General features: G+C 38.2%; 2 protein-coding genes and 1 long non-coding RNA gene across 7 annotated transcripts; 2 read left to right on the forward strand and 1 right to left on the reverse strand.

Moving 5' to 3' along the window:
* Nucleotides 1-557: 557 nt before the first annotated feature.
* RTF2 (replication termination factor 2) lies at nt 558-25,816 on the forward strand. 3 transcript variants are annotated; one of them, XM_035343829.1, is made up of 9 exons: nt 558-711; nt 1,457-1,551; nt 1,653-1,746; nt 1,962-2,101; nt 2,851-2,929; nt 18,472-18,585; nt 20,943-20,997; nt 21,079-21,171; nt 23,851-25,816. In XM_035343829.1, the coding sequence occupies exons 1-9, from the start codon at nt 643-645 to the stop codon at nt 24,036-24,038; spliced, it is 927 nt and encodes a 308-aa protein (XP_035199720.1). In that variant the 5' UTR covers nt 558-642; the 3' UTR covers nt 24,039-25,816. The 3 variants fall into 3 exon arrangements, with proteins under 3 accessions (XP_035199720.1, XP_035199722.1, XP_035199721.1); XM_035343830.1 differs by lacking the exon at nt 558-711 and adding an exon at nt 973-1,014; XM_035343831.1 differs by lacking the exon at nt 1,457-1,551 and having other exon boundaries at nt 580-711.
* On the reverse strand, nt 3,101-14,601 carry LOC118176694 (beta-1,3-galactosyl-O-glycosyl-glycoprotein beta-1,6-N-acetylglucosaminyltransferase 7-like). Of its 3 annotated transcripts, none has more exons than XM_035343828.1 (5): nt 14,192-14,601; nt 11,025-11,123; nt 9,486-10,682; nt 8,943-9,038; nt 3,101-8,114 (listed from the first exon to the last, which is right to left on the reverse strand). In XM_035343828.1, exons 3-5 carry the CDS (start codon nt 10,459-10,461, stop codon nt 7,888-7,890), a joined length of 1,299 nt encoding a protein of 432 aa, XP_035199719.1. In that variant the 5' UTR covers nt 10,462-10,682; nt 11,025-11,123; nt 14,192-14,601; the 3' UTR covers nt 3,101-7,887. The 3 variants fall into 3 exon arrangements, with proteins under 3 accessions (XP_035199719.1, XP_035199718.1, XP_035199717.1); XM_035343827.1 differs by having other exon boundaries at nt 9,486-10,685; XM_035343826.1 differs by lacking the exon at nt 11,025-11,123.
* LOC118176697 lies at nt 17,361-18,076 on the forward strand. The gene is made up of 2 exons (XR_004755501.1): nt 17,361-17,522; nt 17,568-18,076. It is a non-coding gene; the product is annotated as an uncharacterized LOC118176697 (long non-coding RNA).

The raw sequence follows: 25,816 nt of genomic DNA on the forward strand, positions 1-25,816 counted from the left end.
CTGCACGTTTGCCCTGACAGGGGCACAACCCCTGTGTTTGCAGCTGATTCCTGCTGCCACGCGTGTCCGTGGGGCACAGCCCGCTCCTCACGGAGCCGCCTCCCCTCCCACACCTCGCCCCTCAGCGCCGCCATTTCGTGGGGCTCTGCCCCCCTCAGCCTGCCCCCCCTCAGCCCGTCCCCTCACAGCGACGCGGGAAGAGTCACCACAGCACCGGCGGGGGGGGGAGGAAGCAGGGTTTGGGAACGCCTGCTCTGGCCGTAAATCCCCCAGAGCGGGCGTTCTGCCTGAATTTGTTCACTAATTAAATAAATAAATAAATAAATAGAAGAAAGTTGCTGCAGCGCTAAGAGAGGAGTGACGGCGACCGCGGTCGGGGCGCCCCCCGTTGGGCTCTGTGGTAGTTTCCGGCGGCCGCCCCGTGGGCTCTCCCGGCTGGCCCCGCCCCCTCCCTAGAAGCCCCTCCTCCATCCCCAGAAGCCCCGCCCCTCTCGATAGGTCACGCCCCCTCCTCGAGAAGCCCCGCCCCCAACCGGCCCGTGCCTGCCGCGTCCGTTTCCGCGCACGCCGGAAGTGTTCCCGCCGCCGGAAGTGCGTAGCGTGAGGGGAGAAGGGGGAAGAACCCGGAAGTGTGGCGGGGCAATGGGGTGCGATGGCGGCACTATCCCCAAGCGGCACGAGCTGGTCAAGGGGCCCCCCAAGGCCCAGAAGGTCCGGGCGGGAGCGGGGGGGGGGGCTCGGGGAGGGCCCCGGCGGTGTTTGGAGCGCGGCTCGGGCTCTGCCTTGGGGAGCCGCAGGGTGCGGGGCGTGCGGGCGGGTCGCCGGTTGGAGCGGGTGGGGGGGAGGCGGGGAGGGTAGCACGGGAAAGGGCGGAAAAATAAAATAAGTAAATAAATAAAAACATTTCCGTTCCACCTCTGGTGTGACCGTACTGCTCCGTGTGCCAAGCAGAGTCGCTTGGAATATCAGCCTGCCTTTTAAGGCCTCATGTGCCGCAAAACCCGTGTTTCTGAAGTGAAGTTACGGAGTTTGTTTTCAGGCTGACCTCCTCAGATACGGTTGTTATTTTTCCTCTTGTAGGAATGGCCATGGTAGTTAGCTCGAACTGATGAGGTGAGAGCGGTAAAATCCGGAACTAGGGAAAAGAGGGCAGTGGGTAATGTGTGAAGAGATAGTAACAGCGCTGAGGGCAGCCGTTAAATGGAGGTGACAAAAAAGAAGAAAACTGACTTAGAAAATAGCTCCCGAGATGCAGAAATGAGCTCAGTAGCTAAAAGCTAATGATGAATTTTCACTACAAGGTTCTGTTATTTTATGGAATAATTTTAAATGTAAAGGGCAGGTTTGGTAAGGTGCGTGCGGATTTGATTAATGTTTCAAGTGTTGTTTGAATTGATATTTAAGCAATTTGCAACTAGAAAAGCTATATTAAAATCATGGGTATATTTTCATCCAGGTTGACAAAACTGCTGAATTGGTGGCACGGTGGTACTACTGCACTCTGAGTCAAGAGAAGCTTTGTCGACCAATTGTAGCCTGTGAGCTAGGCAGGTACGACTTTCTGTATTGATTTTTATATTAAAAGGTATTAATTTGTAAACAAGAGAATATTATGAGCATCCAACGTGACCGCTAAAAATTTTATGTTGTAGGTTGTATAACAAAGATGCTGTCATTGAATTTTTGTTGGACAAGTCAGCTGATAAAACGCCTGTGGAAGCTGCGTCACATATCAAGAGCATTAAGGTAAAAAGGTTGTGCTTAACACTAAAGAGTGCCACGGAATTTAAAATGTGTTGCAAAATTTCAGTTGGCTTTTGTTCTCACTGTATAATAAAATTATTAAAAATAGTAACCCTCAATTGAGAACATCTCTAGACATGTTATTGTGGCTCAAAAGTCAGCAGTAAACATCTTAAGGCTTGGGTTTGTCTTATTTATTTATTTATTTTATCTTTCAGAACGTAACAGAACTAAACCTTGCAGATAATCCAGCTTGGAGTGGCGATAAAGAAAGCAAGAAAGGTGACACATACGATGACATCCAGTCTGCACGCTTTATATGCCCTGTGGTGGGATTGGAAATGAACGGAAGGCATAGGTCAGTATTTTAGGTACTGCTTGTAGATGATAAAAGTGAGTACTATGTCAAATATGCAGCGGGTTAGAAATATTCAGTCAATATTTTCAACTCATGTACATGCTTGAGCCTTTGTGGGGACCACGTGTCCTTCGTTTGTCTCATGTTCAAGAGGAAAGATGAAATGTTACCTGTTTGGAGAGAGTAGAGAACAGTGCGGAGAAAAAGTGACTTGAAGTTGTTGGGCACTAAACTGTGGGAGACTGACACGAACAAGTGGGGGAAGTTCAACTGAGACCTTCTTTTGCAGTGGAACAAACTGCATCGAGTAATTCCATCGTTCCCTGTGCTAGGATAAGAATGAAGGGGAAGTGTATGTCGAGTAAAATCCTGTGCTCGCATCTATTTTTTATTTTGCGGAAGGATTTTCCTTTGCATCCTCGTTTGGGCAAATTAGCAATTTTTTTTCTGTACATATTAAACCTGATAGATGAGAGAGGTGTGGTTCACCGCTTGATAGTTCCAAAGTATTTCTTTGTTCAGTGACCGATTAGCATGTATTTTTCCATCAGTACTTACGTTGTGTAAATTAACACGTGCCTATCCAAAACATGCAGATATCTTGTTTAGCTGCAAGAGCGTATAAAGAGAAAGTTAGCTGTGTCCTACCAGCTGGTTGCAGTAATTGTTTTGTGTTAAATTGGCGCTGCAGATACATGCTTCAGACACACAGGGCTTATTAAAAGTGATCTCATGTCTTTTCTTTAAAGGTTTTGCTTCTTGAGAAACTGTGGCTGTGTGTTCTCGGAACGTGCTCTCAAAGAAATAAAAGCAGAAGTTTGTCACAAGGTGAGTTTTTCCTTCACGTAACCCACAGAGATAGATGGAGATATGTATATGAACAATTATGTTCACATCCACTATTGTAAGGCGTTTTTTAATCAGAATATGCATATTGAAACACTTATAAGTTCTGTTGTATGGTGGCCTGAAGTAATTTTATATGTGCTTTAAAAAACAAAATGTCTCTACGCAGTTGTCAAAATGAATGCTTTTGCTTTCAAAGACAGTTTGGGGTTGCAATAATTACTTTCAAAACACCATTTTTCAAATGTTATGTTATAGTTTCAGTTTAAAAGAGGGTGATCTCTTTGATTGTTTTCACAGAATGAATCTGGTTCATATTTATCAGTGTCTACTGTCTTTATTTAAAATTATTACATTTCCAAATTGTGCTTTGATCCCTGTATTTTTAAAGGTCATTGTCTTTTTTGGAGGCAAAAAAATCTTGATATTTTCAGCAATTCCGTGGATTGTTGTTGAAAATACTAACTGCATTTCATTTTTGCAATAGTGATGTGATCTTATGAAGGTCTCTTTGTAGATGAAGGCGATGATATACGTTGCAAATGCTCTCTTTTTCATATCACTACTTCTGTTTGCATTGGATTTGTGGTGACAGTTGTCACAGAGTTATTTTGCACCAAATACCCGAATATTTGATAAGCTGTACCGTGTACTCAGAACAAACAAGACCTGTGAGCCAAATACTTTCTCAGTACAGTGTTGCAAGTGATGTGAAATAGCTTTTTAATTAACTTTAGCCTCATCTTGCTGCATTCCGTGTTAATTGTGTTCTATAGAATGCTGCTATTGCCCTTTAGATAATGGCTCTGCTTTCCTGTTGCCAGATGCTGCTTTATTTTTAATGTGTTTTTTTTGTTTCTAAATTTGTTGTTTGATGGATGTCATGTGATTAGTAAATGCAGGAATCGGATGTTTTTTCCATAGTTTGCCCAGTCTGGTAATCTTAAAACTAAATTAGCCCCACATGTTTTCTGTGATTTTATTAATAATTAGGAAGTATTTATCATAATTTCGTTATTTGTGTGCAAGTGTTTTTACATGTATGTGACTTCAGAAGGATGTTTCTAGAAATAGCGAAGTGGATATAATACAATTTAGTCTGTCTTCCTTTCGTTACTGGATTTTTGTTCACCAGGGCAATGGTAACCAGCAATGAGGATGTTTTAGTCTTCCTTTTGAGTAAGAGTGGTTCAGCAGATTTTTAGATACACAATGATAATGCTCTCATTCTGCATTCGGAATCAAGAAGAGGGACTCTAGCTTTTCTAAAAAGGATTGTGAGGAGCTCATCGCCGTGCTTTCTGGTGGCTAACAGTTTGTTAGTATCCATAGTCCTAACTAGCTGCGTTGACCCAACATGTTTTGTCTTTATATGGCAATATAGTAAAATGAGCTGAAAGTAATGAAAAGGAAAAAAATGAAGTGTTGTGTATTGTACTTATGCTGTTTTCACTTCCTCCCAGGGGATGAGATTTCTAATATGGATGCAAACCGGGAAAGAGTCAGTCTAGGTGTTCAGCAGCTCTTTTCTCCACTGCTGTGAAATTCAAGAAAGCTCTTTCAAAACAAACTATTCCTGTGCATTAGTCTCACCTATGAGCCTAGAGAGCAGCCTTGATAGTCTGCTAATTTGTAAACAACAGTTTCCCAGAGGACTCTACCAAACAGATGCATTAATGATGCAGTAAAAACATTTGCCAAAGAATACAGATATCCAACAGCCTGAATGCTAATTCTGCAGTCCTCACCTTCATACTCATTTACTCTAAAGTAGATAAACTGAATGAGATAATTAACATATATTGACGTGCTATAAAGATGCATATCACAAAATGCTGTGCTGAAGTATTTGGGACAAATTTGGAAGATTCTAACTATTTAGACTGAAAAGGGTTGTAAAAGGAGTAACTTGTGAATGCAAATAACTTGTACCTTTTTACACAGGCATATTTTGTCTGGGCCATATTTTTGAGGTTTTGTAGAGCAAGGGGAGAAAATTTCAACTATCAGTAGGAAGTTGTAGACTCAAATGTGCAGGATGTGACTTCCAGTAGGCAGGAAGGGAAATGACTTTGTTCAAGATAATGGAGTTTGATGGTGATGAGTATTCTGTAGGAGGAAGTTCCGAATAATAGCAGTTCTCTGCTGCCTCCTTCCTGCCTGCAGTTCTTCAGGAAGGATTTTATGTGACATAAAAAATACCAATTTAAAATATGCACTCCTGAATGGGAACTGTCCACCTACTGTTGGTTTTGATTCTCCATCAGACTACTAAAATTAAAAGACCAAGCCATACAGTTTCTAATCACTCTGTATTTGAAGGTTTCCTGAGGAAGAGTATCAGTGCTAACCAGTACCAGTGTGTACGTTTTGGTGAGGCCAAATGTAATTGAATGATTAGGAGAAAGAGCAGCAATCTTGCAAGAAAGCAAGAGCTTTCTTATCGCTCAGTGTTGAAAATTCCATGGGTCTGGCATAACCAAAAGGGATGTCCAGCTTCAGAGTTTCATGAAGCCCCCCTGTATGAAGGGGGCAGGAGGCAGGGGAGAAGCACGAATGCCTAATTATAATATTTCCTGTACTTTGTATAATTAATTTCTGGCTGATAATCATCCTACAAACCTGTTTCTTAACCAGCTTTTTGAAATGTAATATCTCGCATCTCTTTACAGTTTCTTTTGGAGGTGATTCCAGGTTCAACAGACTTCAATACACACTTGAAATAATACCTTAACTATTAAAGTCTATGCCATGTAGAACACTTAATCAAATGTTTAACTTAGATACAGAGCTATTGAACATGTGCCTTAGGCTTTTTAAAGCAGAAATTATGCATACATCTTTCAGATACGGAGTTAAGGTGTGTGCAGTATGTTATGCAGCAGTGTTTCCTAGAACACAGTCACATTGACAATTTATGCTCTTAGATCAACAGTTTCCAAAAGTTAGTAAACACTGGTTGCTGAGATCCAAGAGTAGCGATCTATCTGCTTGTTTCACAGTAGCACACGCAGAACTTTAATGAATGCTTTTTTATGCATGTTGAATGCTCTCAGCTTTCACAGTTTTATGACTTATTTTTTAATTGTTGTTTGAAGTACAAAATATTTCAACAATTTAATGCAGTTGTGATTGCTCAGTAATGGGTAAAATAATATTTCTCAATATTTGAGAATGGGGTGGCTTATTGAAGATTTTGCCTAGGGTTTTTATAGGCGTAGAATTTTGTGTTTAAAATATTAAGTTCTTTAAGAAGGGAGGGTCACTCTTCAATGGTTTTCCTGGATTAACTTGGCTTAAGTAGGACATAAATAATATTTCTAAGAGAGATTAAGAGATCTACATTTTTTCCTAGTTTTCCTGGTCAGTTTCTACAACCCAAGCCAGTTTAATTAAGTGCCTTGCTATTGAATTTCACCTTTTCAGTCAACTCAGAGGTGAAACGCAATTGTTCTGTATGATGGTGATGAAAGGTGAAAAAGCTAGGTACTGGATTGTCTCCAAAGACCATAATGAGGCACATTACATTCATGTTTTAAAAAAACAACACAGAGTGAGTAGATAAATGCTGGGAGTGCCTTACAGTGGATTGGGTGTGGTTTGGAGAGAAACTACTTCTGAATATTGTTATGGTTAATACATGCCAGAGACCCATTAGCTTCAGTAATGGTTTCCAGAGGGACTCTCAAAACGCCCAGTGTGAGCATGGTGCCTGGCTTTTTTCCTTCCCATCCATTAAAAAAAAAAAAAAATCATCAATAATTAGCCACAAGATAGGCCATGGGTTCTACATGAGACTGAGTACAGGCTTGAGTTTTTTAAGTTTCTGTAAATAAATAGAGACCAGATGGTTCTCCTCTAGGTTAAAGTTCATTTGAAAGAAATTGTTTCCAAGAAACTTGTGTGGGAAAAGGAGTGCTACAGTTCCAAGAACCTGGGAGTAGGTTGTAATAATAAATTTTTGTGTTCTATTGTTGGGTCATTTGTTGATTCATTTGAATTTTTGGAAGAATGCTCAGTCTTTAAATTAGTTTTCCTTGTGCTGAGTATGAAAGTCTACTTCCTTGCTGTAGGCTAGTGAGAACTATGTTTGGTCTGCAAAGGATCTGGAAAATGAGATCCTGTTCCTAGATGGTGCTAGGTGTTATCGCCAATTGTCGCAGACTGTTGCAAGATTCAGGGAAGTTTTGTTTCCCTACCCTGAGACTGAAAGCTCTTCACTCAGTTTTCCTTTGTTCCCTGGACTCAAATTTCCCACATCTCATTGCCATGAGCTCCTGCACAGAATCAGAACCAGGGACTTAGAGGTAAACGTGCATTTCAGGACCCCTGCTAATGTTACTGATACAGACACCCTCGTCATTAGGAGCGAAGCATGAATAGTGCAAGAGTGGTGTTGCCATGCTACACAATGAAATTAGAGATGCAGCTGGCCATGAAAAAACAGTGAAATGGACTGTGTCTGAAGCTGGCTGGCACCTGCTTCTCTACAAGCTCTGCAGTTTGTGTCAACTTTATTAATCAAAGTAATCTAGTTCATAAGACATACAATAGACACAACTTTATCTTGTGTTCTTCGTATTTCACCTTTGTTTCAGTCATTACTTCCATTTTATTACTTTCATACCAGTTCTTTTTTTTTTCAGCTGTAGACATGGGGAACATGTATTTTCCAGTTAAATAAGTCACTTAAAGGGTTATGAATGTCACTCCTGTTTTCTGTAAGTTGCAGATTTAGACATGTCATTTGCTTTAAACTTATCCCTTAGCAGTTGTTGCTCTTTCTTTTACTGTAATTTATAAAACTGCTTATTTCACTGGTGAACCAGCAGTACAGCATTAAAGCACGAGGGTGAGCACAGTACTCCAAGTGAGTGAAGTCTGAGGCTAAAAATCTTGATGGGTTTTGTCAATATTTTGAGTATTTGTTTAGATGTTTCTTAAACGTTCAGCTTCATGTTGAAATAGCTATCTTCCTGAAAACGCCAGTGATCGTCAATTGGGACTTCTGCCTGGTGCAGTACTTTAAGCCTGTGGCGTCTCTCTAGGCAGTCCATAACAAGGGGATATGTTGCAGGCTCAAATTTGTTCGCAAACAAGTGAGGCGATTCAATAATCCATTGTAAATCCCCTAGTCCATAGACACAAATGTCTCTGATGTAATGACCTGCAAAGACAAATGGAAGCATCTGAAAGCAGCAGAAAGCTGACCTGAATCACTTTAAAATATTTTGACTCTTTGCTGTTATTAATAAAAATTACCTTTTGGATTCTCACAGAGCACTGTTATTACTCTAGATTTTAATACTAGATTTTTTTTAACAGTAGATTTTTATTTTTTAATACCGGATTTTAAACTTGAAGGCTGTGTTTTGATTTTGTATCTCCACCTGCTTCATTGACACACCGTATCTTGTAGTGGGGCATGCCAAAGTTCTTCTCATATCCTGTTTCTTTTTGGGTGACTATTTAATCATGCAGTGCTTTACTAAGCTGAGTTTTATGGTTTTGTATTTTAAACTCTTTTGTGTGGTCAGCACATGAGCAGATTTAAACCCAGAGCTGATGGGAATATCTGACAACCGTGCTTGTCAAGTAAATCCCTCCACACTTTTCACTAAAAACTGATAAGCCAAGTTAATGCATTGGTAAATGTAATAGAAGGCAAATAAACAAAAGCTTGCAAAACTTAGCCACTGAAATATAAAATAGATGCAATTCTGCCATTGCACCCCTTGAATTATTGAAGTATTGTAACTGGAGGTTGGAAGAATAGTTGTCAGGATGTGGTTACTGTGACAATCTTTGCAAGAATATGTCAGAACATATTTAAATTAGATAGAGTGGAGGAGGATGGATTGCTCTTTTATTCCATACTTCCAAAATAATTATATATGGCTACTGAGGCACATTTAACAGCTAGCTTAACACATAATACATAATTTGCAATGAATGCTCATCAGTGAATCAAATTCTAGTTCATGTTTCACATTACCTTTGCAGCCCTTGTGTGTGGTGCCTTCTTGATCTTTCCATTTAATGGCTCGTATGTTTCCTTCCCAGTCTGCGTTTGGTGTAGCACCTGGAGCATCTTTAAAAACATAATGTTACGATAAGATTCCTTTCTACTGATTTCTACTAAGAGGGATAATTTTCATTGCTGAAGACTTCTTAAGCGTAGCCTTGTCAAGTATTTATTTACAGATACTTATATCACAAGAAAATTCATTGTTCTCAGTTTCTTTTTTTTTGTGGGAGCATAAGCTTTTATGTAGTTTAAAAAATTACTTTTTAATCAATGGTTTTGTAGCCCTGTAGCTTAAGTTAAGTTGTACTTTCTGGAATCAAGCTTCATTTCACCATCAGGAGATGGGGTTTGAAGGAACAGCACCAGGACTGAAGAAATTACCATATTTAGGCAACACAATTCAAGCAAGGTGGTATTAAGCCCCAAAATGAAGCTCACTGGCTCTCTGTCTCATAGACCCTGCAATATGGGTGCAGGAGTTATCCATAGTAAAAATAGCATACATCTTACCATTTAAACGATTCAGTGTGACCCAGTAGTGTTCGTCCGGACTGTACGTGTCTCTTGACCATTCCAGCAAATCTTTTGCACGTGCATCCGTCAATGTAAACTCCACAAATTCTTTAGTGAGTATGTAATAGGCACTACCAAAATATATAGTCAAATTATACGGAGGTTTAGATTTTATGTTCTTGGTTGGATACACGTATGACATTCCAGAATGCACGTATTCTCTGTAACTAACCTGTGTCCGGTGTTTCATATGAAGTGGTTGGACTACCCCAGGAGTCATATTTTTACCATTCCATTTACTTTTGATGTATTTGATAATGTCTTTGTTTGTTTTAATGGGATAATCTTGACCACACAGATTAATAACGTAATTCCACTGAATTTTGGATTGAACTAGATCTCTCATGCAATTAATATCAGCTTGTAATCTTGAAAATCCGGCATAAACAACATTTTCTCTTTTTGAGGAAATAAAAATATTTTCAAAGCAATTAACAATATTTTGTACAGCAGCTTTATAATCCTCTGATGATTTTTCATCAACATGTATGCAGTAAATATTCTGAGGCATATAAATAGCTCTTAGTAGCTTTACAAACATTTCCAACTCTTTGTGAATTGTGATAATGTACGCTAGTGAGAAGCTTCCTTCTTCAGCTGACAGTGGTCTTGTTATAAAACGTAGAGTCTTTAAGACCATGGAGCAGTTGCATGGAGTCTGAATGCAGCTGAACGTTTCAGGTCGGTAGGTATTCTGGCAAACGTTTCCAATTTTAGAGGCAGCAGTTTTCCCCAGAAAAAGAGCCGAACAAAGTTCATCTGGGTAAAAACCACACTCTGCTGTATTTCCGCTAAATTTCTGTTCGTTTGGATCTTCGAGAAGTGTATCCTTTAGGTAGATGAAGGTGTAGATGAATGTACAGACAGCAATGCACACTAAAAATCCTGATTTTGTTGCATCAAGTGGGTTCATCTTCTATTATCCGGAGACTTTCTTCAGATCATTTGAGGGTGTAGCTCGTAAGCTAGAAGTTGATCCTACTTTGAAGCAACGTGTGCTCCAGCAGGGGAGCAGTGCAGTAGGTTGATCGAGGTCTAGCCCCCTCCACAGGAACGGTGTGCAAGCTCTGTATGGGATGGTGTGTGATCCCAGCCATTGACGAGATTTCCTTAAGGCCTGGGAAACCTTAGGTTCTGCTGGAGGAGCAGAATTTAATTCAGTGAATTAAGTCAGAAAAAAAAATATTAAATAAACAAAAGGGGAAGATCAAAAGGCATTCTACAAAATGCGTCATCCCTTATCCTTATAAAGTCAGCAAATGTTTCTAAGCCATTTAAGACCTTCCCCCCCAACATCTTTGTATTAGTGCTTGGAAAACAGCACATGCGAACAGCAGTCATCCCTTATTTTTAGCATTTGTGCATATCCTGAGATAAAGTATGCTCCTGCCTCCATTAGCACTCACAGATAACTGTAATTTACATCACTGTTGGCATAGGAATTTTTCCATTGCCATTTCTTTTTCTTACTTATACCTTTCTTGTTGAAATGTCCAAAGCATGGTAGTGCAGCAGTCCCAAATCCCGCAGCTATTACATGAAGTTTTGTCCTTGGAGCATTTGGTACAGAACTACCTAGAGAAAATTCCAGGGAGGGGAGGAAGAGTCCATCAGCTGTCATTAAGCTTGAGAGTTAAGAAAGATTCTATCTGTATTTTAAAGAAGATTCACGTTCTCTTGTACCTTATTCAAATAATTTGTTTTTAATAAATGTTATTTTCACCTCTAAGTATTCCATGTTTTGCAGCTGTCAACATCACAACATATTTGCTATTATCTAAGGACAAGCATACATCTGTAGTTTCTTTTTGCGAACGCTGGTGTGGTTAGAAGGCTCTAGGTTTTAATCTGAAAATCAGTGGACTTTTTTAAATGGAAAAGTAGTATATGGCAGTTTTAGAAGCTTGAAAATAGAGGTCATTGGAGTTGAAGTAGGAAAGAAACAGAATTCTAAAAGCATTAAAAATACAGGATTTGAAGTAAGAGAACAGATCCCATATAACACTAACATTTTGACATCTATTAGGCTGTTGGGAAGGAATGTATTTATCTCATTATCCTTACTGGTATGCACTGAATTTTGTGCTGAAAGAATGCCTCTTTTCCACTTAGCATTCCAGAAAGTGGCTTTGTGTGTTAGGTTGAGAATTCGTCCATTTTGTTTCACTGTTCTGTCAACAGTGCTCCTCAGCCTGCACTGAATGCATAGGCCAAAGAAAAACATTGAGAAGTCAGGTCCCAGAAGATTTTTTTTTCATCAGCTCCTAAGGGATACATTTACTGTGTAAACAAGCTTGATTGTCTTTCGGCCATTTGCGTGAAAAACTTAAGCAAACCAAGTCCACATCAATCTTTTAATACTATGCGGAAAGGAGGAGAACAAGAATGCCATTAAAAGGTAGAAACAATATTTTTTCCAGTAAAACTGAAATATGCCAGCACTCTAGTCTGCTACCAGCTGACTACCAGAGCCAAGAATAGATTTGCGTAAGAGCCATTATGTGCCCAATAGCAGAAGCTAGGGAGAGGGAGTGTTTGTTAGGAAACACTGTTTTTTATGGACCTGGAGCCAGAAAAACCATTTTATTCTTAGAAAATAATTGGGGGGGTGGGGCATTGAGGTTGCTCTGGATTAGTGAATGTGATGAGATCTCTGTGATCCAGCACATGGAAAGACCACTCTGCACATAAAAGATACACTGGAGACACAGAGCAGTTAAAGAAATCCTTGGGACTTCATATTTTCTTAGAAAAGGGAGCATCTGTCTGTATATGACGAGTACGCTCTTCATGGTGTTTGGTTGCTTGTTTTGTTGTTTTAATTGAACACGATTTTGTGGATGGGTTGCAAAGGTTAGTTCCCCAGGAAACCAAACTATAACCCGTTTGTTTTATACGCTTAAATTTTTATTACCCATCAAATAATAGCTTCCAGGGATGTTTCAGGTTGTTAAGTATTTACTCTGGATTCTTCCTATTGAATTACTATAGCAGCATAAATGTACACAAACAGTCCGGAGTCAGGTAAGAGGAAATAATACCTTTCCCAATGGTAAAAAATTTCTGGGGGATGACTAAATGATGAAGGCCTGCCTAAGAGAGCAGAATTTGACATCGTTCAACCTCAGGATATGTTCACAGAATGCCAGGATTGGGTTTCTGCTAGTGTTTTAACAGGTCTAGAGCTGAAATTGTAGCTCTTGGTCCCATTATATTGCAAATTTGTGACTGACAAGATTGATCTAACCCCTATTCTGTTACCTGCTGTCAAGGACTATGCTACCATGTTCCCTCCTGCCCTTGAAGAGCAAGGGATCTTTCTGTTACGATCCACTGTCCAGGCACAACTCAGACTGTCTTGCCTTACGTTATTTTTATTATGCTAGAGTGCCCCAATAGGTATTCATTGTTATCAAAATGTCTCTCTGAAATCCGACCTTGCATGGATAGGTTTTCTAAATGTGGAGTATGAAGTTGTCTTAATTTTTAGCAGTGTTTGACATTCTTCAAAAACCAGCACACTGTAGGGATTTTCACGCATCTTTGTGGCTGCTTTTATGGGTATTACCTAACGGAAAATTGTTGTCTTAATCCATCTCACGTAAATGTCAACTCCAGAGAAAAATGGAATTATGCTGATACCTGAAAATAGGCCTGTAAAATACCATCCCAGCTGATAAAAATCCCATTACAGCTTGCAATGCGTTTCATAGTTAGCAGTGAATTATTTTATAGTTCATTGTTCCTTCCTGCCGTCAGATTTTGGACTGCATCATTGCATCTCTAAATCTCCTGTTCTGTCCGTACTGTTTGTACTGGTTAATATTAATGGTTAGATAAAATTTAGTTTGTTTGACAATAATTCAGTGAAACAAATGGTTTAGGGATACTTGTCTTGTAATAATTAAATGGGGAAAAGGCATTAGCTCCTGTATTTCCAAATCTTTTTATGCCTTTTTTTTGTCTGAAAGGTGAAAGATTATTCATGCAAGCCTTAGTGTAGACATTTCATAAGCAAGTGAATACTAATTCAGTCCTCTAAAAGTTTAATGTTAAAATCAGCACTTTTAATGGATTTTAGCTTTGTTTTTTTCCCTTAAGGCCAGGTGAGTGTGCTGCGTCTGCCTCTGTGTTGTGACCTGTATCAAGTAAAAAAAAAACTTCTTCATATATCCCAGTTAACTATCTTAAAAATTTTAAATCATTCTCACTTAAACATATTGCATCAGTATTTACTGACAAATATAAACGGACTTATGGAGGTGTACTTTCTTGCCCTTATTTTTTTCCTATTTTCTTGTATTTTTCTCAGTATATTTGATCTCATAACAATCTAAAACAAACACTATGATAGGTATTTAAACTGCTAAGTTATATGGCTGTAGGATACTAATTTTGTTGGACCATTACTTATAAATACTTGTTAAATTCTGAGATTACTGATACAAACAATACTCATAGCAATGACCTTCTTGTACATCTATAACAAAACTTAAAGAAAGCCTTACTGCAGATTTGAGTATTTTGTTAAAGTGGTCTTTCTGAAATGCAGATATGGCACTTTGTAAAAATTACAATATTTTGTGCTTTAATAAAGAAAAGGCAAAAAGCCAAAATCCTAAATCTAAATTATTCATTCTTACCTTGCCCAAAATTAGCCAGGAGAAGGCAGCATAATGAAAATAAATAGTCCCATTGTCCTTCAGCAAAATTCAGACAGCATTCTTCATTCTGTTGCTCGTGTGGAAATCTCAACATAAGTGAAAGGGGTTAAACATTAACGTGCATGTTTTCATTTAAGACTTCATCTGGCTTCCCGCAACGCTTAGCATATTTATTCTGCAGTAATGCTGTTTAGCCTCAGAAGAAATGTCCTCGGCTTCTCTTTAATGAGAGAAAACTTGAGCTTCTCCAAATTTCTGTTGCCAGTGTTCAGCCAGCCTTTAAAGGACCGAAAGCCGGCTTTCAGAGCCGTGGAGTACATTGCTGGTGGTTGTGAATCGCATTGCTTTAGCACAGGCTCTAACCTCAGCGCTGGATGATGAGAACTGCAGGGGAAACTCGCCCTCTCTCCTCCTCCCCCTCCTCCCCCCGGTTTCTTAACCGTTTACCTGCTGAAACTTTCCGATTTGCGGCACAGAAGTATAGCAAAGAATTGTACCCGGCCACTTCTAGGGTCTGAAGCTTAAAGATACTGGATGAGATGTGTTCCTCCTAACGGAGTGTTCGCTGCGTTACTGCTTTTACTGAGATTTTTTTGGGGGTGGGATGTTAACAAGAGAAAAAAATAAGTTTACTGGAAATACGAAGCTATGTGGCTCTAGAAATAAGAAGGCTGGCATATTTTGGATACTTGCAGATTAAAATAGTGTATTACTCAGAAATAAATACAGAGAAGACCTGGAATTAAACGAAGGCACAGCTGCAGGTACAGCAGGTACGTTGCCTTTAAGGGCGGCTCTGTGAGCAGAGGCTTCTGCTTGGACACTGGTTTTGTAGTAGATGCTACAACTTCGGAGTGAAGTTCATGGTCACTGACTTAGTATAAAGGAGGTTTCTTCCACTCTCCCCGAGTTACCTTTTCCCCATCTCTTTGCCCCATTGCCACTCTCCTCGGCCCCTCGGACAAGTGCCAGAGGTGGTGTTCAGCTGCTCATGCCTTACTGGCCTCCTAGGGAACGAGCTGCTGGAAAACGCCCTCTCCCGCTCCATGTTTTTAGTTAAAGATTATTGTCTTCTCTAACTGTTAATGCATCAGCTTCCGTGGCTGGTAAATGAATACTGATTTGGTCCCTGGTTGAGTAGGATGTCTGCTTAGGCCGGTTTCTAAATACTTCCCTGTCTAAATCCTACCCCAAGAGGGACGGTCAGGGTGCGGTGACATAGTCCCCTAAGTGGGTGAGACTTGGTTTTGGAAAACTGTTCGTGTCCGTTTGCCTCCCTCCTAGTGGTTGTATGTAGGAGGATTGCAGGGATGAACTTGGTGTTTATAGTTTGGGAAGGGGATTTCAGGTTTCCATAGGACATTAAGCTGTGACAGTAATGTAAATATCTAGCTATGGAAATGTATTATAATGCAATTGAATAACAGGCAAGTACGACTGGAGTACTCATGGATGGAACTACATCTTAGATGCTGCACACACACACAAAAATTGAAAGTAGTTTACAGCAAGAAATAAGGTACCAATGTCTTCTGTAGCTGAAGCTTAGTGTAGAAGAAATGCAGGAATTGATCTTGAATTAAGATTGTTATTACTGAAAATAAAACCAAACAAAACAATTGCAGTTTAAAAGCTCTTCATTATTCTAAAGAGTAATGTCACTGTTACTAGTTATTTTTTTAATACAGTTTTTTTTATTTATCTTTTGACAACGCTTAATGCCTTTATTGTTCTAATGATTTTAAGTCTTTGGGGTGTACTTTTTTTGTAAAGCTGGTGTATGAACATGTAGGGTATGTAGTATACACACATGAGTGAATATCAGATTTTGAAGAGGTTTTAATTATTACTTGCAGACCCTTTAACTAATTCCGTGTTATAAGCATGTTAAACCATTTTGGTATAAGCAGTTTTGAATATGTTTTTTATAATTGTATCCTGAAAGGACATTTGGGCAAAGATTATGCAGTTTATCCAGCATGTCCTTCAGCTAACATCCCAACCTTCAATTACTCTTTGAATCTCACATTCATGTCTACAAGCTGCTGTTCTAACGCTCTTGTCCACTTCAGATTAGTGCCCAAGTTAGATCTCATTTGTGAATGTCTTCTGTTCAAGGTGCTGCTAAAACGCTAAGGAACTATACCACTCACCTTCATATGTATTTAAAGTCCCAGTATAAACAAGGTACAGCAAAGGAGACCTTGTGATATCATAAGACAAACATCTGCCGCAGAGCACCTTAGATGGAAGGAACAACCTTCCTGAGTTTGCAAAACTGAAACTTCTTTCTGTGTTTTATCTTAGAGTTTCAAACAGTTGGGATGAAGTCCTTTTGGGTTTTGTATGAAAGGATAGCCAAAAAAAAAAAAAAAAAGAAAAAAAAGAAAAAAGAAAAGGCATTAAAGCTTTGCACAAAATAATGCTGACAAAAAAAAAAAAAAAAAAAAAGTGATGCACATCCAAACAACAAATGGCATCTGCTGGAGTAAGTGAAACCTGGGAAGGTGGAGTTAGTTTCTACATATGTAACTTGCTGGACTTCAAGTATGTTTGGAACGGTTTGGTCTCTGTAATACAATCTGGCTATTGTCATGGCAAGAAATTATCTGTTTCAGTGTATGAAAACAGGACGCAGTCTTTTCCCCATTTCTTGTAAATATTTTTCATTTTAGAACAGTTCCACTTGTGTTTTCCAGATGAGAACCCTGGATTTCTTTGCCTTTTTTAAATGCAACACTTATTCAGATTGGAGTCCTTTTATGTAAACTTTTACTTGCAGGAAATAGCCTCATATTTTTGTATGTTTAACAGGTTATGCTTTAAAAAAATAATGCAAAAAATACTTTTCAAACCAGTAGCCTGTAGGTGGGTGCTGTCTTTCATGCTGTATTCAGAAAACATCCAACTGGTAATGTACGTGTAGGGCTTCTTTAGACTCAGTAGAGCTCCAGTCATTTTCACTTTAGTATAATGACTGCTGGTCTCTTGATTTTTTTCTAGACTTGTCTCTCACCACTGTCTGAGGTCATACCGAGCTGGTATTTCTAGCAGTAGCTTATTGAGTAACAATTGAAAAATGTGAGCTGCTCACCCATTTCCTGTGTGAGACTTACTATGTTTTACATGAATATTCATCTCCGTAGCCCTTACTTTTCCTTTGTAGTAATTCTGAACACTTGTACTCTGATTAATTTGTGTTCATCACTTGACTATACTGTAGTTAAACAAATGAAAGGACGTATGTACAGTACTTCAATCCCTGCTACACGTGCATGAGTATCCTTTCTAATCCTTTGTTCAGAAAGAAGTAGCAGCAAGCAGTAGCAAGTAGAAAGAAGTAGCAAGTTTAGAGGAGCAGCTGCAGAGACAGAATTATAAAAGCTTCTGGATTTACTTCTAAAAGTAAAAAAAAAAAAAAAAAAAAAAAAAAGGAGATCTTAAAACAGAAAAACATCATATGCAATGTTTTGGATTTACCAGATATTAAAAATCGTGCAGTGAAACATCTGTGTACTCAATCAGACAATAAATGTGAAATTACATGAAGCAGAGAAGCAGATCACATACGGATTAATTAATGCACTTTAAAAATGTAAAACGTGGTAATGTTCAATAAATCAGGTAAAGGACAGGGAGATGGCCAGGCAGGAGTAATGAATAATGCTACTTTCATGATCCCTTTTTATCTCCATAATCATTTAAAATATTAAAAAAAAAAAAAAAGTTTTCCTGTTGTAGCTGCTGGTCAGTATAAAGGAATTGCTGCTCAGGCGTGTGACTATTAGTAAGTTGAAAGACATCTTAGAACAGTGTGTCACAATACTTTGATCTTAATCAAATGCATTCGTAACTTAAAAAAAACCCTACAGCTTTGAAGAACAAAATATTTTAATACTTCGGAAATTATTTTAGAATTTGCTGTACAAATTGACATGGCAGCTGCTTTGAAATGTGGTTATCACCAGTTCATGATTCACAGTGAAGATTAATATTTATCTTCCTTTTGATGAAGGAGAATGCTGTCAGTCAGTATTATTTTGTTCAGTAGTAAAAACTACAGAGATTTTCCCTTTGATGTTTTAAGTGCAAAGCTGTATTAGACTATTAGAAGAGAAGAACTATCAGAAAAGACACAGGAGTAAGGGGAAGAGTTAGGGAACTCTGGAAATGGTAAACACAGCTGTTAATTCTAACAACAGTTTGCCAGTATAAAGGTCCTGAAAAAAATGTGATTTTTTTGTCTTCTTTTTTTAAAGTGTGGTGTCCCCTTTCAAGAGGAAGATGTGATTATCCTTAATGGTAATAAAGAAGATGTGGAAGTGTTGAAGAAAAGAATGGAGGATAGAAAGCTCAAAAGTAAATTAGAAAAGGTAATATTTTTATGTATCGTTTAAAAAAAGTTCTCTATAATGCAGTCTTTGATCAGACCACAAAGCTTGTTCTGCTGATCTTTATACCCATTGGAAGATGCAAAACTCTTGAGATTCTGTGTGCATATTCTGTTAGTAGCATTTTGAAACTGTATCTACTGAAATTCCTTAAACCAGCAGGCACTGCATGGTGCTCAGAAAATCATGGAATTAAGGGATATGCGTTTAGGGAAATCTTGAGAGTGTGAATCATCATTGCCTGCCACTTTCAGCAGCCGAGACTTTACATAGATGTTGATCACTTGACCCTTATTTCTGCGCTTGATTTTTGTCTGCCTCTAAGATTAGATGGCATACAAATGTTTTCCTAGATTCTGTTGAACCTAATGCTAGTTTAGTTACCAGCAAGCATGTAATTCCTTTTCATCAGAGTCCTTGCTCATCTATGCCAATACAGTGCAACAGGGCATGGGCCTGGGTTAGCCCAGGCATGGGCTAAAAGCATGGTTTAAAAAGACTTTAAAGACAGTTTGAGGATAAAGTATTACAGATCCCAACAGACGAGCAATCACCCCCAAAAGCAGTCATTTGCACTCAGTTTTCATTAGGAAGGTGTCACTTTTTGTAAGTGAAGCACCGTAGCTTTGGTTCAGATAGACTGGAAGCTGATGCTATCCTTAACTTGTACATAAGAGATGTATCACCAAAGCATGCTGAGCAGTTCTCTTACTATGTCAGCACAGTTGCTCTTGGCAGCAGACAAAAAAATCATGCTTTGGTCTTTGAGCACTGTGTGGGCCTTTAGTGAACATGCCAGTATCTCTTTGTTTTAGAGGAGACGTGCAGCACTGGCTGGTGCAGTATTTGCAAATCTCTCAGCAGGCCTCTTGTGTTTTGTCCTCAGTTACTGATGAGTTTTGCAACACTACCTTGCCCTGCTGCCAGATTAATTTTTGCAGGTAGAACCAGTCTTCTCTGCTGTTGTTGGCACCATTGGTTATAACCTGAGATCTGTGAGCTCCAGCTCTGGTGTCAGTGGACAGTTACTGACTTGGAGTCTGTAGGCATTCCTGTTACTCCCTGCAATTTAGGGGAGCAGTCTGAGTGTACCAACTGTAGGTTGAACCAAAAGCACAAACTACTTTTCTTTGTACCCATAAGACAAAGCATAAGGAAGATGCAGCTAGCACTAGTACTGAAAAAAATAAGAATAATTCAAGTTTAAGTGTGTCATATGTGCCCATGCTGAAATATGTATAATATATACTCATGTATAGTACATACGCATACATACATTGGCAAACATCTCATAATTCAGATACCAGATACTGGGAGGTAACTTATTGTTTTAAATCCATTTGTAATAACAAAATTTGAAGCACCTTGAAAATAATATTTTTGTGTACAGTGGAGGACACCACCAGGAGAACCAAGTCTCCTTTTGGAATAGTTACGCTCTGCCACCACCTTCTGGCTAAGCTTTGCAGCAGCATGTGGTATAGTATTTTTTCCCCAAGCATTAATTGTATTCTTAACAGCATGGGTTCTCCTAATTCTTATAACGTATTGAAAAGAATTTATTTTCTTTGAGTTTGTATAACTTCTTTGAAATATGTACTCCATTCTGAGTGTATACGGAGTCAGCTTTTGTGATAATGCTTCCAACAGCTGTTTTAATACATCTCTTTCCTTTTTCAGTTAGACATTTTATATAATCAAAGCCAGTAATGAAATTCCTGTTGTTGCTGCTGTTCAGTTTTGTGGTTTTTTTTTTTTTTTGTTTGTTTGTTTGTTTTAATCTGGACAATTATGAATTAACTTGGAAAAATCTGGTCCACAGATGCTTTAAAAAAAAAAAAAAAAACTGGATTAGTTCTTCACACCTTTGCTTCCCAAGCGATTTGCATCAAAGAGCCCACTTACTGAAAGTTACCCAGAAGGGATTTTTTTTTATTAACTAAATAAAAAGAAGTAGATACAAGATGTGGGATTACTCTGTATTTTATATTGAAAAATGTCTGTACTGATTATGGTTAGCTGTGTCCTGTTTAAAGTCCTTCAGTTTATTATCCTGCCATGGGGATTCAGAGTATTGAATTACCTTCGTGATTATACCTCCTGCCCCTGCAAAGTATATAAACCAAAATATCAGATCTAGACAGTTCAATTTTGGCCTCTATGGCTTTCTTCAAGGTTTCCAAGATTATTATTTTTCCCCTATAGAAACAATACTGAAAGTATGTGTAAATATTATGTTGGGAACAGTTCCACTGTTCTTGTTGTGTGTCTGTCAAATGCAAATTAGGAATTGCATATTCTTTCAGTAAATCATTAGATTTCTACTTGTGTTGTTTCAGAAATCAAAGAAATGTAAGTCAGCAGAATCAGCTTCCCAGCAAGATACCACAGAAGGTAATGAGTGTCACAGCTACAAATTATGTGTACTCTTAGGAGTCGTGAAATAGGTTGATGATTTCCTTTTTTATTTTACAGATGCTCCTGGTCCTTCAAAAGTCAAGAATAGAAAGGATTGTATCAGTTCCAGTTCTGGGGAAAAGAGGCAGATTATCTTCACCAAAAGTTCAGGTTGGTGATAATGCTTTGAACTAAATGTGAAAAAAGTGAACAAATAGTGCTGCTTTGAAAAATATCGTAGGAGAGATCCTTCTTTGTATTTTTGTACCAGAGTTTTCAGAAGCTACCTGGTCATTTCTTTTCTGACAGTAGGTTATTGCACGCTGTATGCATGAAGAATTTCTTAAGCTAGAACTTTTCCAAATGTGTGTGTTTTAAGTGTAGTCTTGTACATGATAACCCAGGTGTGAGTGAACAGAAGGAATTTTCTTTGGGCTTTTTCTTTACTGATTTATCCAACTTCATTCTGAAACTGATTACGCACTATCAGTTAAAAACTAGAGAAGATAAACAATTTTTAAAGTAATTTTCTTTAGTCCCTCTCATTTAAAAAAAATGTTAAAATCTGTTTGTTATTTTAACCACATCACTAGTCCTACTGTATTCGTTAGCTGCCCCATGCTACTTTGAAAGGCGGAACAGGAAGAACTGGGAATACAAACTTCTTCACAGCCTGTCTTAATTAATTGTCTTTCTCGGTAATAAAAGGTCAGCTCCTGTCTTCAAATGAGCCATGATGTTGTTCTTTTTTTCAAAGAACTCACTGTTTTGAACATATATCCTAAAGGCTGTCTTTTCAAGCTGGAGTAGGAAGCTTCCTCTTGAAGTTGAACAAAGTTCCTTGTTCAACAGAAACTGTAGTCAACTTTTTCTTAAAACGGAGTTTTGCTGTACCATCTGCAAAACTGGCAAGTGCTGTGATGATACCTAATGAAAATAGTAAACACTCTTAACCATACTGCATTTCTGCATTTTTCACTATGAAACAGGGCAGATTTGCTTGTTTATGTCATTCCAGTGTTGTTGTGCTTTAAGTTGGTGGGAACAGACTTAAACAAATACGATAAAAGATTCTTATTCACATAGTTATATAGTCAAGGGTTTGGTGTATCTATTTTTTTGTGTGAGGAGAATTAGTCGTTGTTTTCCTGAAGTTCAAGCAGTCAAAAAGTCTTTTATGCTGGTTTATTTCAGTGAAGTGTATTAAAAAGTCCCAAACTGATGACTTTTAGTCCTCCATTTTAGCTATCAATTTGCTATACTTCACTGGGAGCATTGAAATGTAACTTCAGGATGTACTGGTGTATCTACAGTAGTCACAGAATTTTCTAGGTTGGAAGAGACCTCAAGATCATCAAGTCCAACCTCTGACCTAACACTAACAGTCCCCACTAAACCATATCCCTAAGCTCTACATCTAAAGGTATGAATAAAATTGCCTGTCCTTTGGTGACTCTCTTTAGGTAGTATATGTTAATTCAGAAATATAAGAATAGGTGCGTTTTTAAAGGCAGTCTGAGGTTTCAAGGCGAGGTATTAAGCTGCATATATTACAGCCATAGGAAAAGTCAGGATAATTTGAAAACTCTAATTTTTCTACGCTTCATCACTTAATCATATATGATAAGCTGAGAGAATTTCTGTTAGAAATGTCTAACCTGCCACTTTCTGTTTTCATAAGGGCTAAGCTTTTAGACGTGCTTCGTTTGCAATTATTATAATTACTTTGGGTTGTTTAGGAACTTAGTAATTCTAATGACACTTAATGTATTTTTATTTTCCAATAATGTAAAGGAGAAAAATATGCGTTTTGAAATATCAGGTCATTGGTTTGTTTCTGACAGCAGTTACATTGACCAGCGGGGGAATAGGATGAGAGAGGGAAAATAAAGAAGAAAACATGGGGTGAGGAATGCCAGTAGCATAGGAATTAATTTGTGAACATGGCACCCTAAGGTTTCTGGACTTCCAGCATATGTATTCAGTCTTTCAAATCCAGTGTTTGGTAATTCTTTCCAGACAACTATTAGTGGCATTAAAAGCAGCATTCTCCAAATACAAAAAGGGTCTGACATACGATGCTTAAGATTGCATATAAAATTCCTATGACTACATGCAGAAATTGGTAAGTGCATTTTCAGACAGGCTCCCTACTAACTATTTACATGCAGTTGTGCCTGAATTATACTAAATATGTAGAGTTTCTGCAGACCTTTCTATGTTCATTTCTTTGCATGGGAGATTTGACACTTTTTAAAACACTGTCCTCCTACTTCAGAGAAGGCTGAATAGTCATTAAGAGTTCTTTTTTTGTAACAGTAGATACAACACTGAGAGAAATGGTGTCAGAAATGGAGGGATGGACACTTCCCTATCCCAGGTATACAATAATGTAGGTGATGCTGTTGGTCATGAATGACTTTGCACGGAATAAAGGGAGTAGATAGATTCCCTGGGGATAGTATGTCACAAGTTTGGCTTTTGCCATTTGATAGCTAATTTTCGAACAATACTTCAGGGTGATGGAATACTTTAATGTTTCTTTCTTAAGATTAGAGTTCAGAGCCATTTTTCATTTGGAGGAATAAATGTTGTCAGTACTGAATTACAGTGCGAGGGGTTTGCACAAGTAGGAAAGAATCACTCTCTCTTCAAGGTTTGTTAATGTATTTTGAGCATAAATTTTGTAAGCTAAGGACATGCTTGCTATTGAGTTCAATTATAGGATATTTTTGTGATAGCCATGAAAAATGTATGTACTCCATGTCTGTACACATAACTAGTAAAATAACAACAGTCTTAATAACAGCTCACAAGTGGAAAAATGTATGTTTTACTCTATTTCTCCAGCAGATAATGGAAGTTCATCTGTCCCAGGAAAAGTCACTAAGGCGGCTTCTACTACCACAAAGAGATCCATTGCAGACAGCGAGGAGAAATCTGAGGCATACAAATCTATTTTTACATCACACAGCTCAGCAAAACGTTCAAAGGAAGAGTGTTCCAATTGGGTTACTCACACAGCATACTGTTTCTGAAACAATGATGAGCCTGATTGTAATGTTCATTACTGCTTTCCTTCCCTAAGGCTTTTTCTGTACAACTCTAATACAGAACAGTTGTTGTAATCTGATGTTATCTGGAATTACTCAGTTCGCAAGTAGTTTATAAACTTATGAATAGCTAATGAACTTGTGTTAGTTGCAACTTTTGTTAAATAAGAAATAGATTACCAGAATCCATGTTGTATCAGCAGACCTCATTCTGAAATGATGGATTATTTACACAACTGGTTTTTTGTTCCCGCAGTTGGATGCTGTCATTCCTGGTCACAGTGTCTCAGTACTAGAAATGAGGATAAGAGGATATGCCTGCTGTCCTCTTCTGTTGAAATCTGCTGCAAATGTGTTTGAATTTTTCATTGTATTGGTACAGAAAGTCGGCCTTTTGAGACTTTCTGACAGTGAAAGGAGCAATAAGGCTTTCCTTTTGAAGTAACAATCCTTGCTCTCAGTGGAACTATTATGTTTCTTAAGGGGTCTGTAGGCACTTCCAAGTATTTACACATTTTGTTGGTATATATGGAAGCATTATGCCTGTACAAATGTTTGTACAAACAGCAAAATAGTTGTACAATATTCTTATTGTACATGTAATCTGCTTTTAATAACATATGTTCATAGTAAATCATTAGATATAAAGGTGACCTGTAATAATGATTTTTTGTTTTTCCAAAAAGGCTTGGGGGTTTCTTGGTGGTCGTGTTTGTAAAGCTAAAATGTATCCATATAACTGAGCTTTCGTTCTTCTGTTAGAGGGTCAGAATAGAGTGGAACACAAGTGTGAGTTTTCTTACTCTTCTGCTGAAAGAGTAAGGTTCTGTGTCATCTGTGAGGAGGAATTTGCCATTCTGGGCTGAATTGAATTCAGCAGCTTACTCAAAAATATTAATATTTATACAGGGAGAGAGAAAAACACGCCTGGTAACAAAATAGAAGCGGACAGATCTTAGCTGGATTTTTAGGGAGAAAATAAATATGGTATGTGCCATGCAAATCAGAAACCCACTGGTAGCCAGTGAAGGGAACCCTTCAAGGCTGAAGTTGCTCTCTGAGAACATCTCTCTTTCACTTTGTGGGCAACGGAAATGTGCGACTTTGAGAACATCTGTAGTACATGTTATTTTATTTTCTGACAATAAAATTCTCCGCCACAAACAACTATTTGACTGCTAACTGCTGGTTACGGGAAAATACAGCATGATAGTACTTCACTGAGTTTTGCTTTTATATCTGTGTTTTTTATTCCTGTGACTTTGATATAAATAAAACTTGCTCTTGTCATATGACCGTAACGCATCATGTTCAGTTGAACAGCCACACAAATGCTTATTTTGTTAATGTTAGAACATAACTTTTTGTGGTAGTCATTGTGTAATATCCTAGGCTTTCGTTTAGCCCTTTTATTCTTAGCTTTTCCCAAACACAGGAATCCTGCTAAAATGTTTGTTCCATAGCAATCTGTTAGCGGTTGAATATTTGAATCCAGTACCATCTAGATGAAATGACCAGGGAGAGGGACAGATGCTTTTCACCTTTCTTTATTCCTCTTCAGAGAAATAAGAGCTGCTTTTATGATCTTAACTCAAACTAACAGAAGAGAAATGCAGAAAGTAGGAGGCTTTTAAAACCACTGCATGATGTTGCATTGTTACCTTCGTGTGTGCAAATAATTATGCTCATAATTTATTTTGTAAAGTGTCCCCATTTATATTGGCAATAATTAATTGGAAATTAAAACGCTGTGCTTATTTGCA

The sequence above is a fragment of the Oxyura jamaicensis genome, chromosome 20 (assembly GCF_011077185.1).
Source record: "Oxyura jamaicensis isolate SHBP4307 breed ruddy duck chromosome 20, BPBGC_Ojam_1.0, whole genome shotgun sequence".
Taxonomy (NCBI): domain Eukaryota; kingdom Metazoa; phylum Chordata; class Aves; order Anseriformes; family Anatidae; genus Oxyura; species Oxyura jamaicensis.

Excerpts from the sequence above, each read along its gene's own strand:
- RTF2 (XM_035343829.1), top strand. The coding sequence starts at position 643 with ATGGGGTGCGATGGCGGCACTATCCCCAAGCGGCACGAGCTGGTCAAG. Across the intron at positions 1,552-1,652 it reads GTAGCCTGTGAGCTAGGCAG|GTTGTATAACAAAGATGCTG; the intron begins GTACGACTTTCT and ends TTTATGTTGTAG. Across the intron at positions 18,586-20,942 it reads TCAAAAGTAAATTAGAAAAG|AAATCAAAGAAATGTAAGTC; the intron begins GTAATATTTTTA and ends GTGTTGTTTCAG.
- LOC118176694 (XM_035343826.1), bottom strand. The coding sequence starts at position 10,461 with ATGAACCCACTTGATGCAACAAAATCAGGATTTTTAGTGTGCATTGCT. Across the intron at positions 9,039-9,485 it reads CACACTGAATCGTTTAAATG|ATGCTCCAGGTGCTACACCA; the intron begins GTAAGATGTATG and ends ATGTTTTTAAAG. Across the intron at positions 8,115-8,942 it reads CACACACAAGGGCTGCAAAG|GTCATTACATCAGAGACATT; the intron begins GTAATGTGAAAC and ends TTGTCTTTGCAG.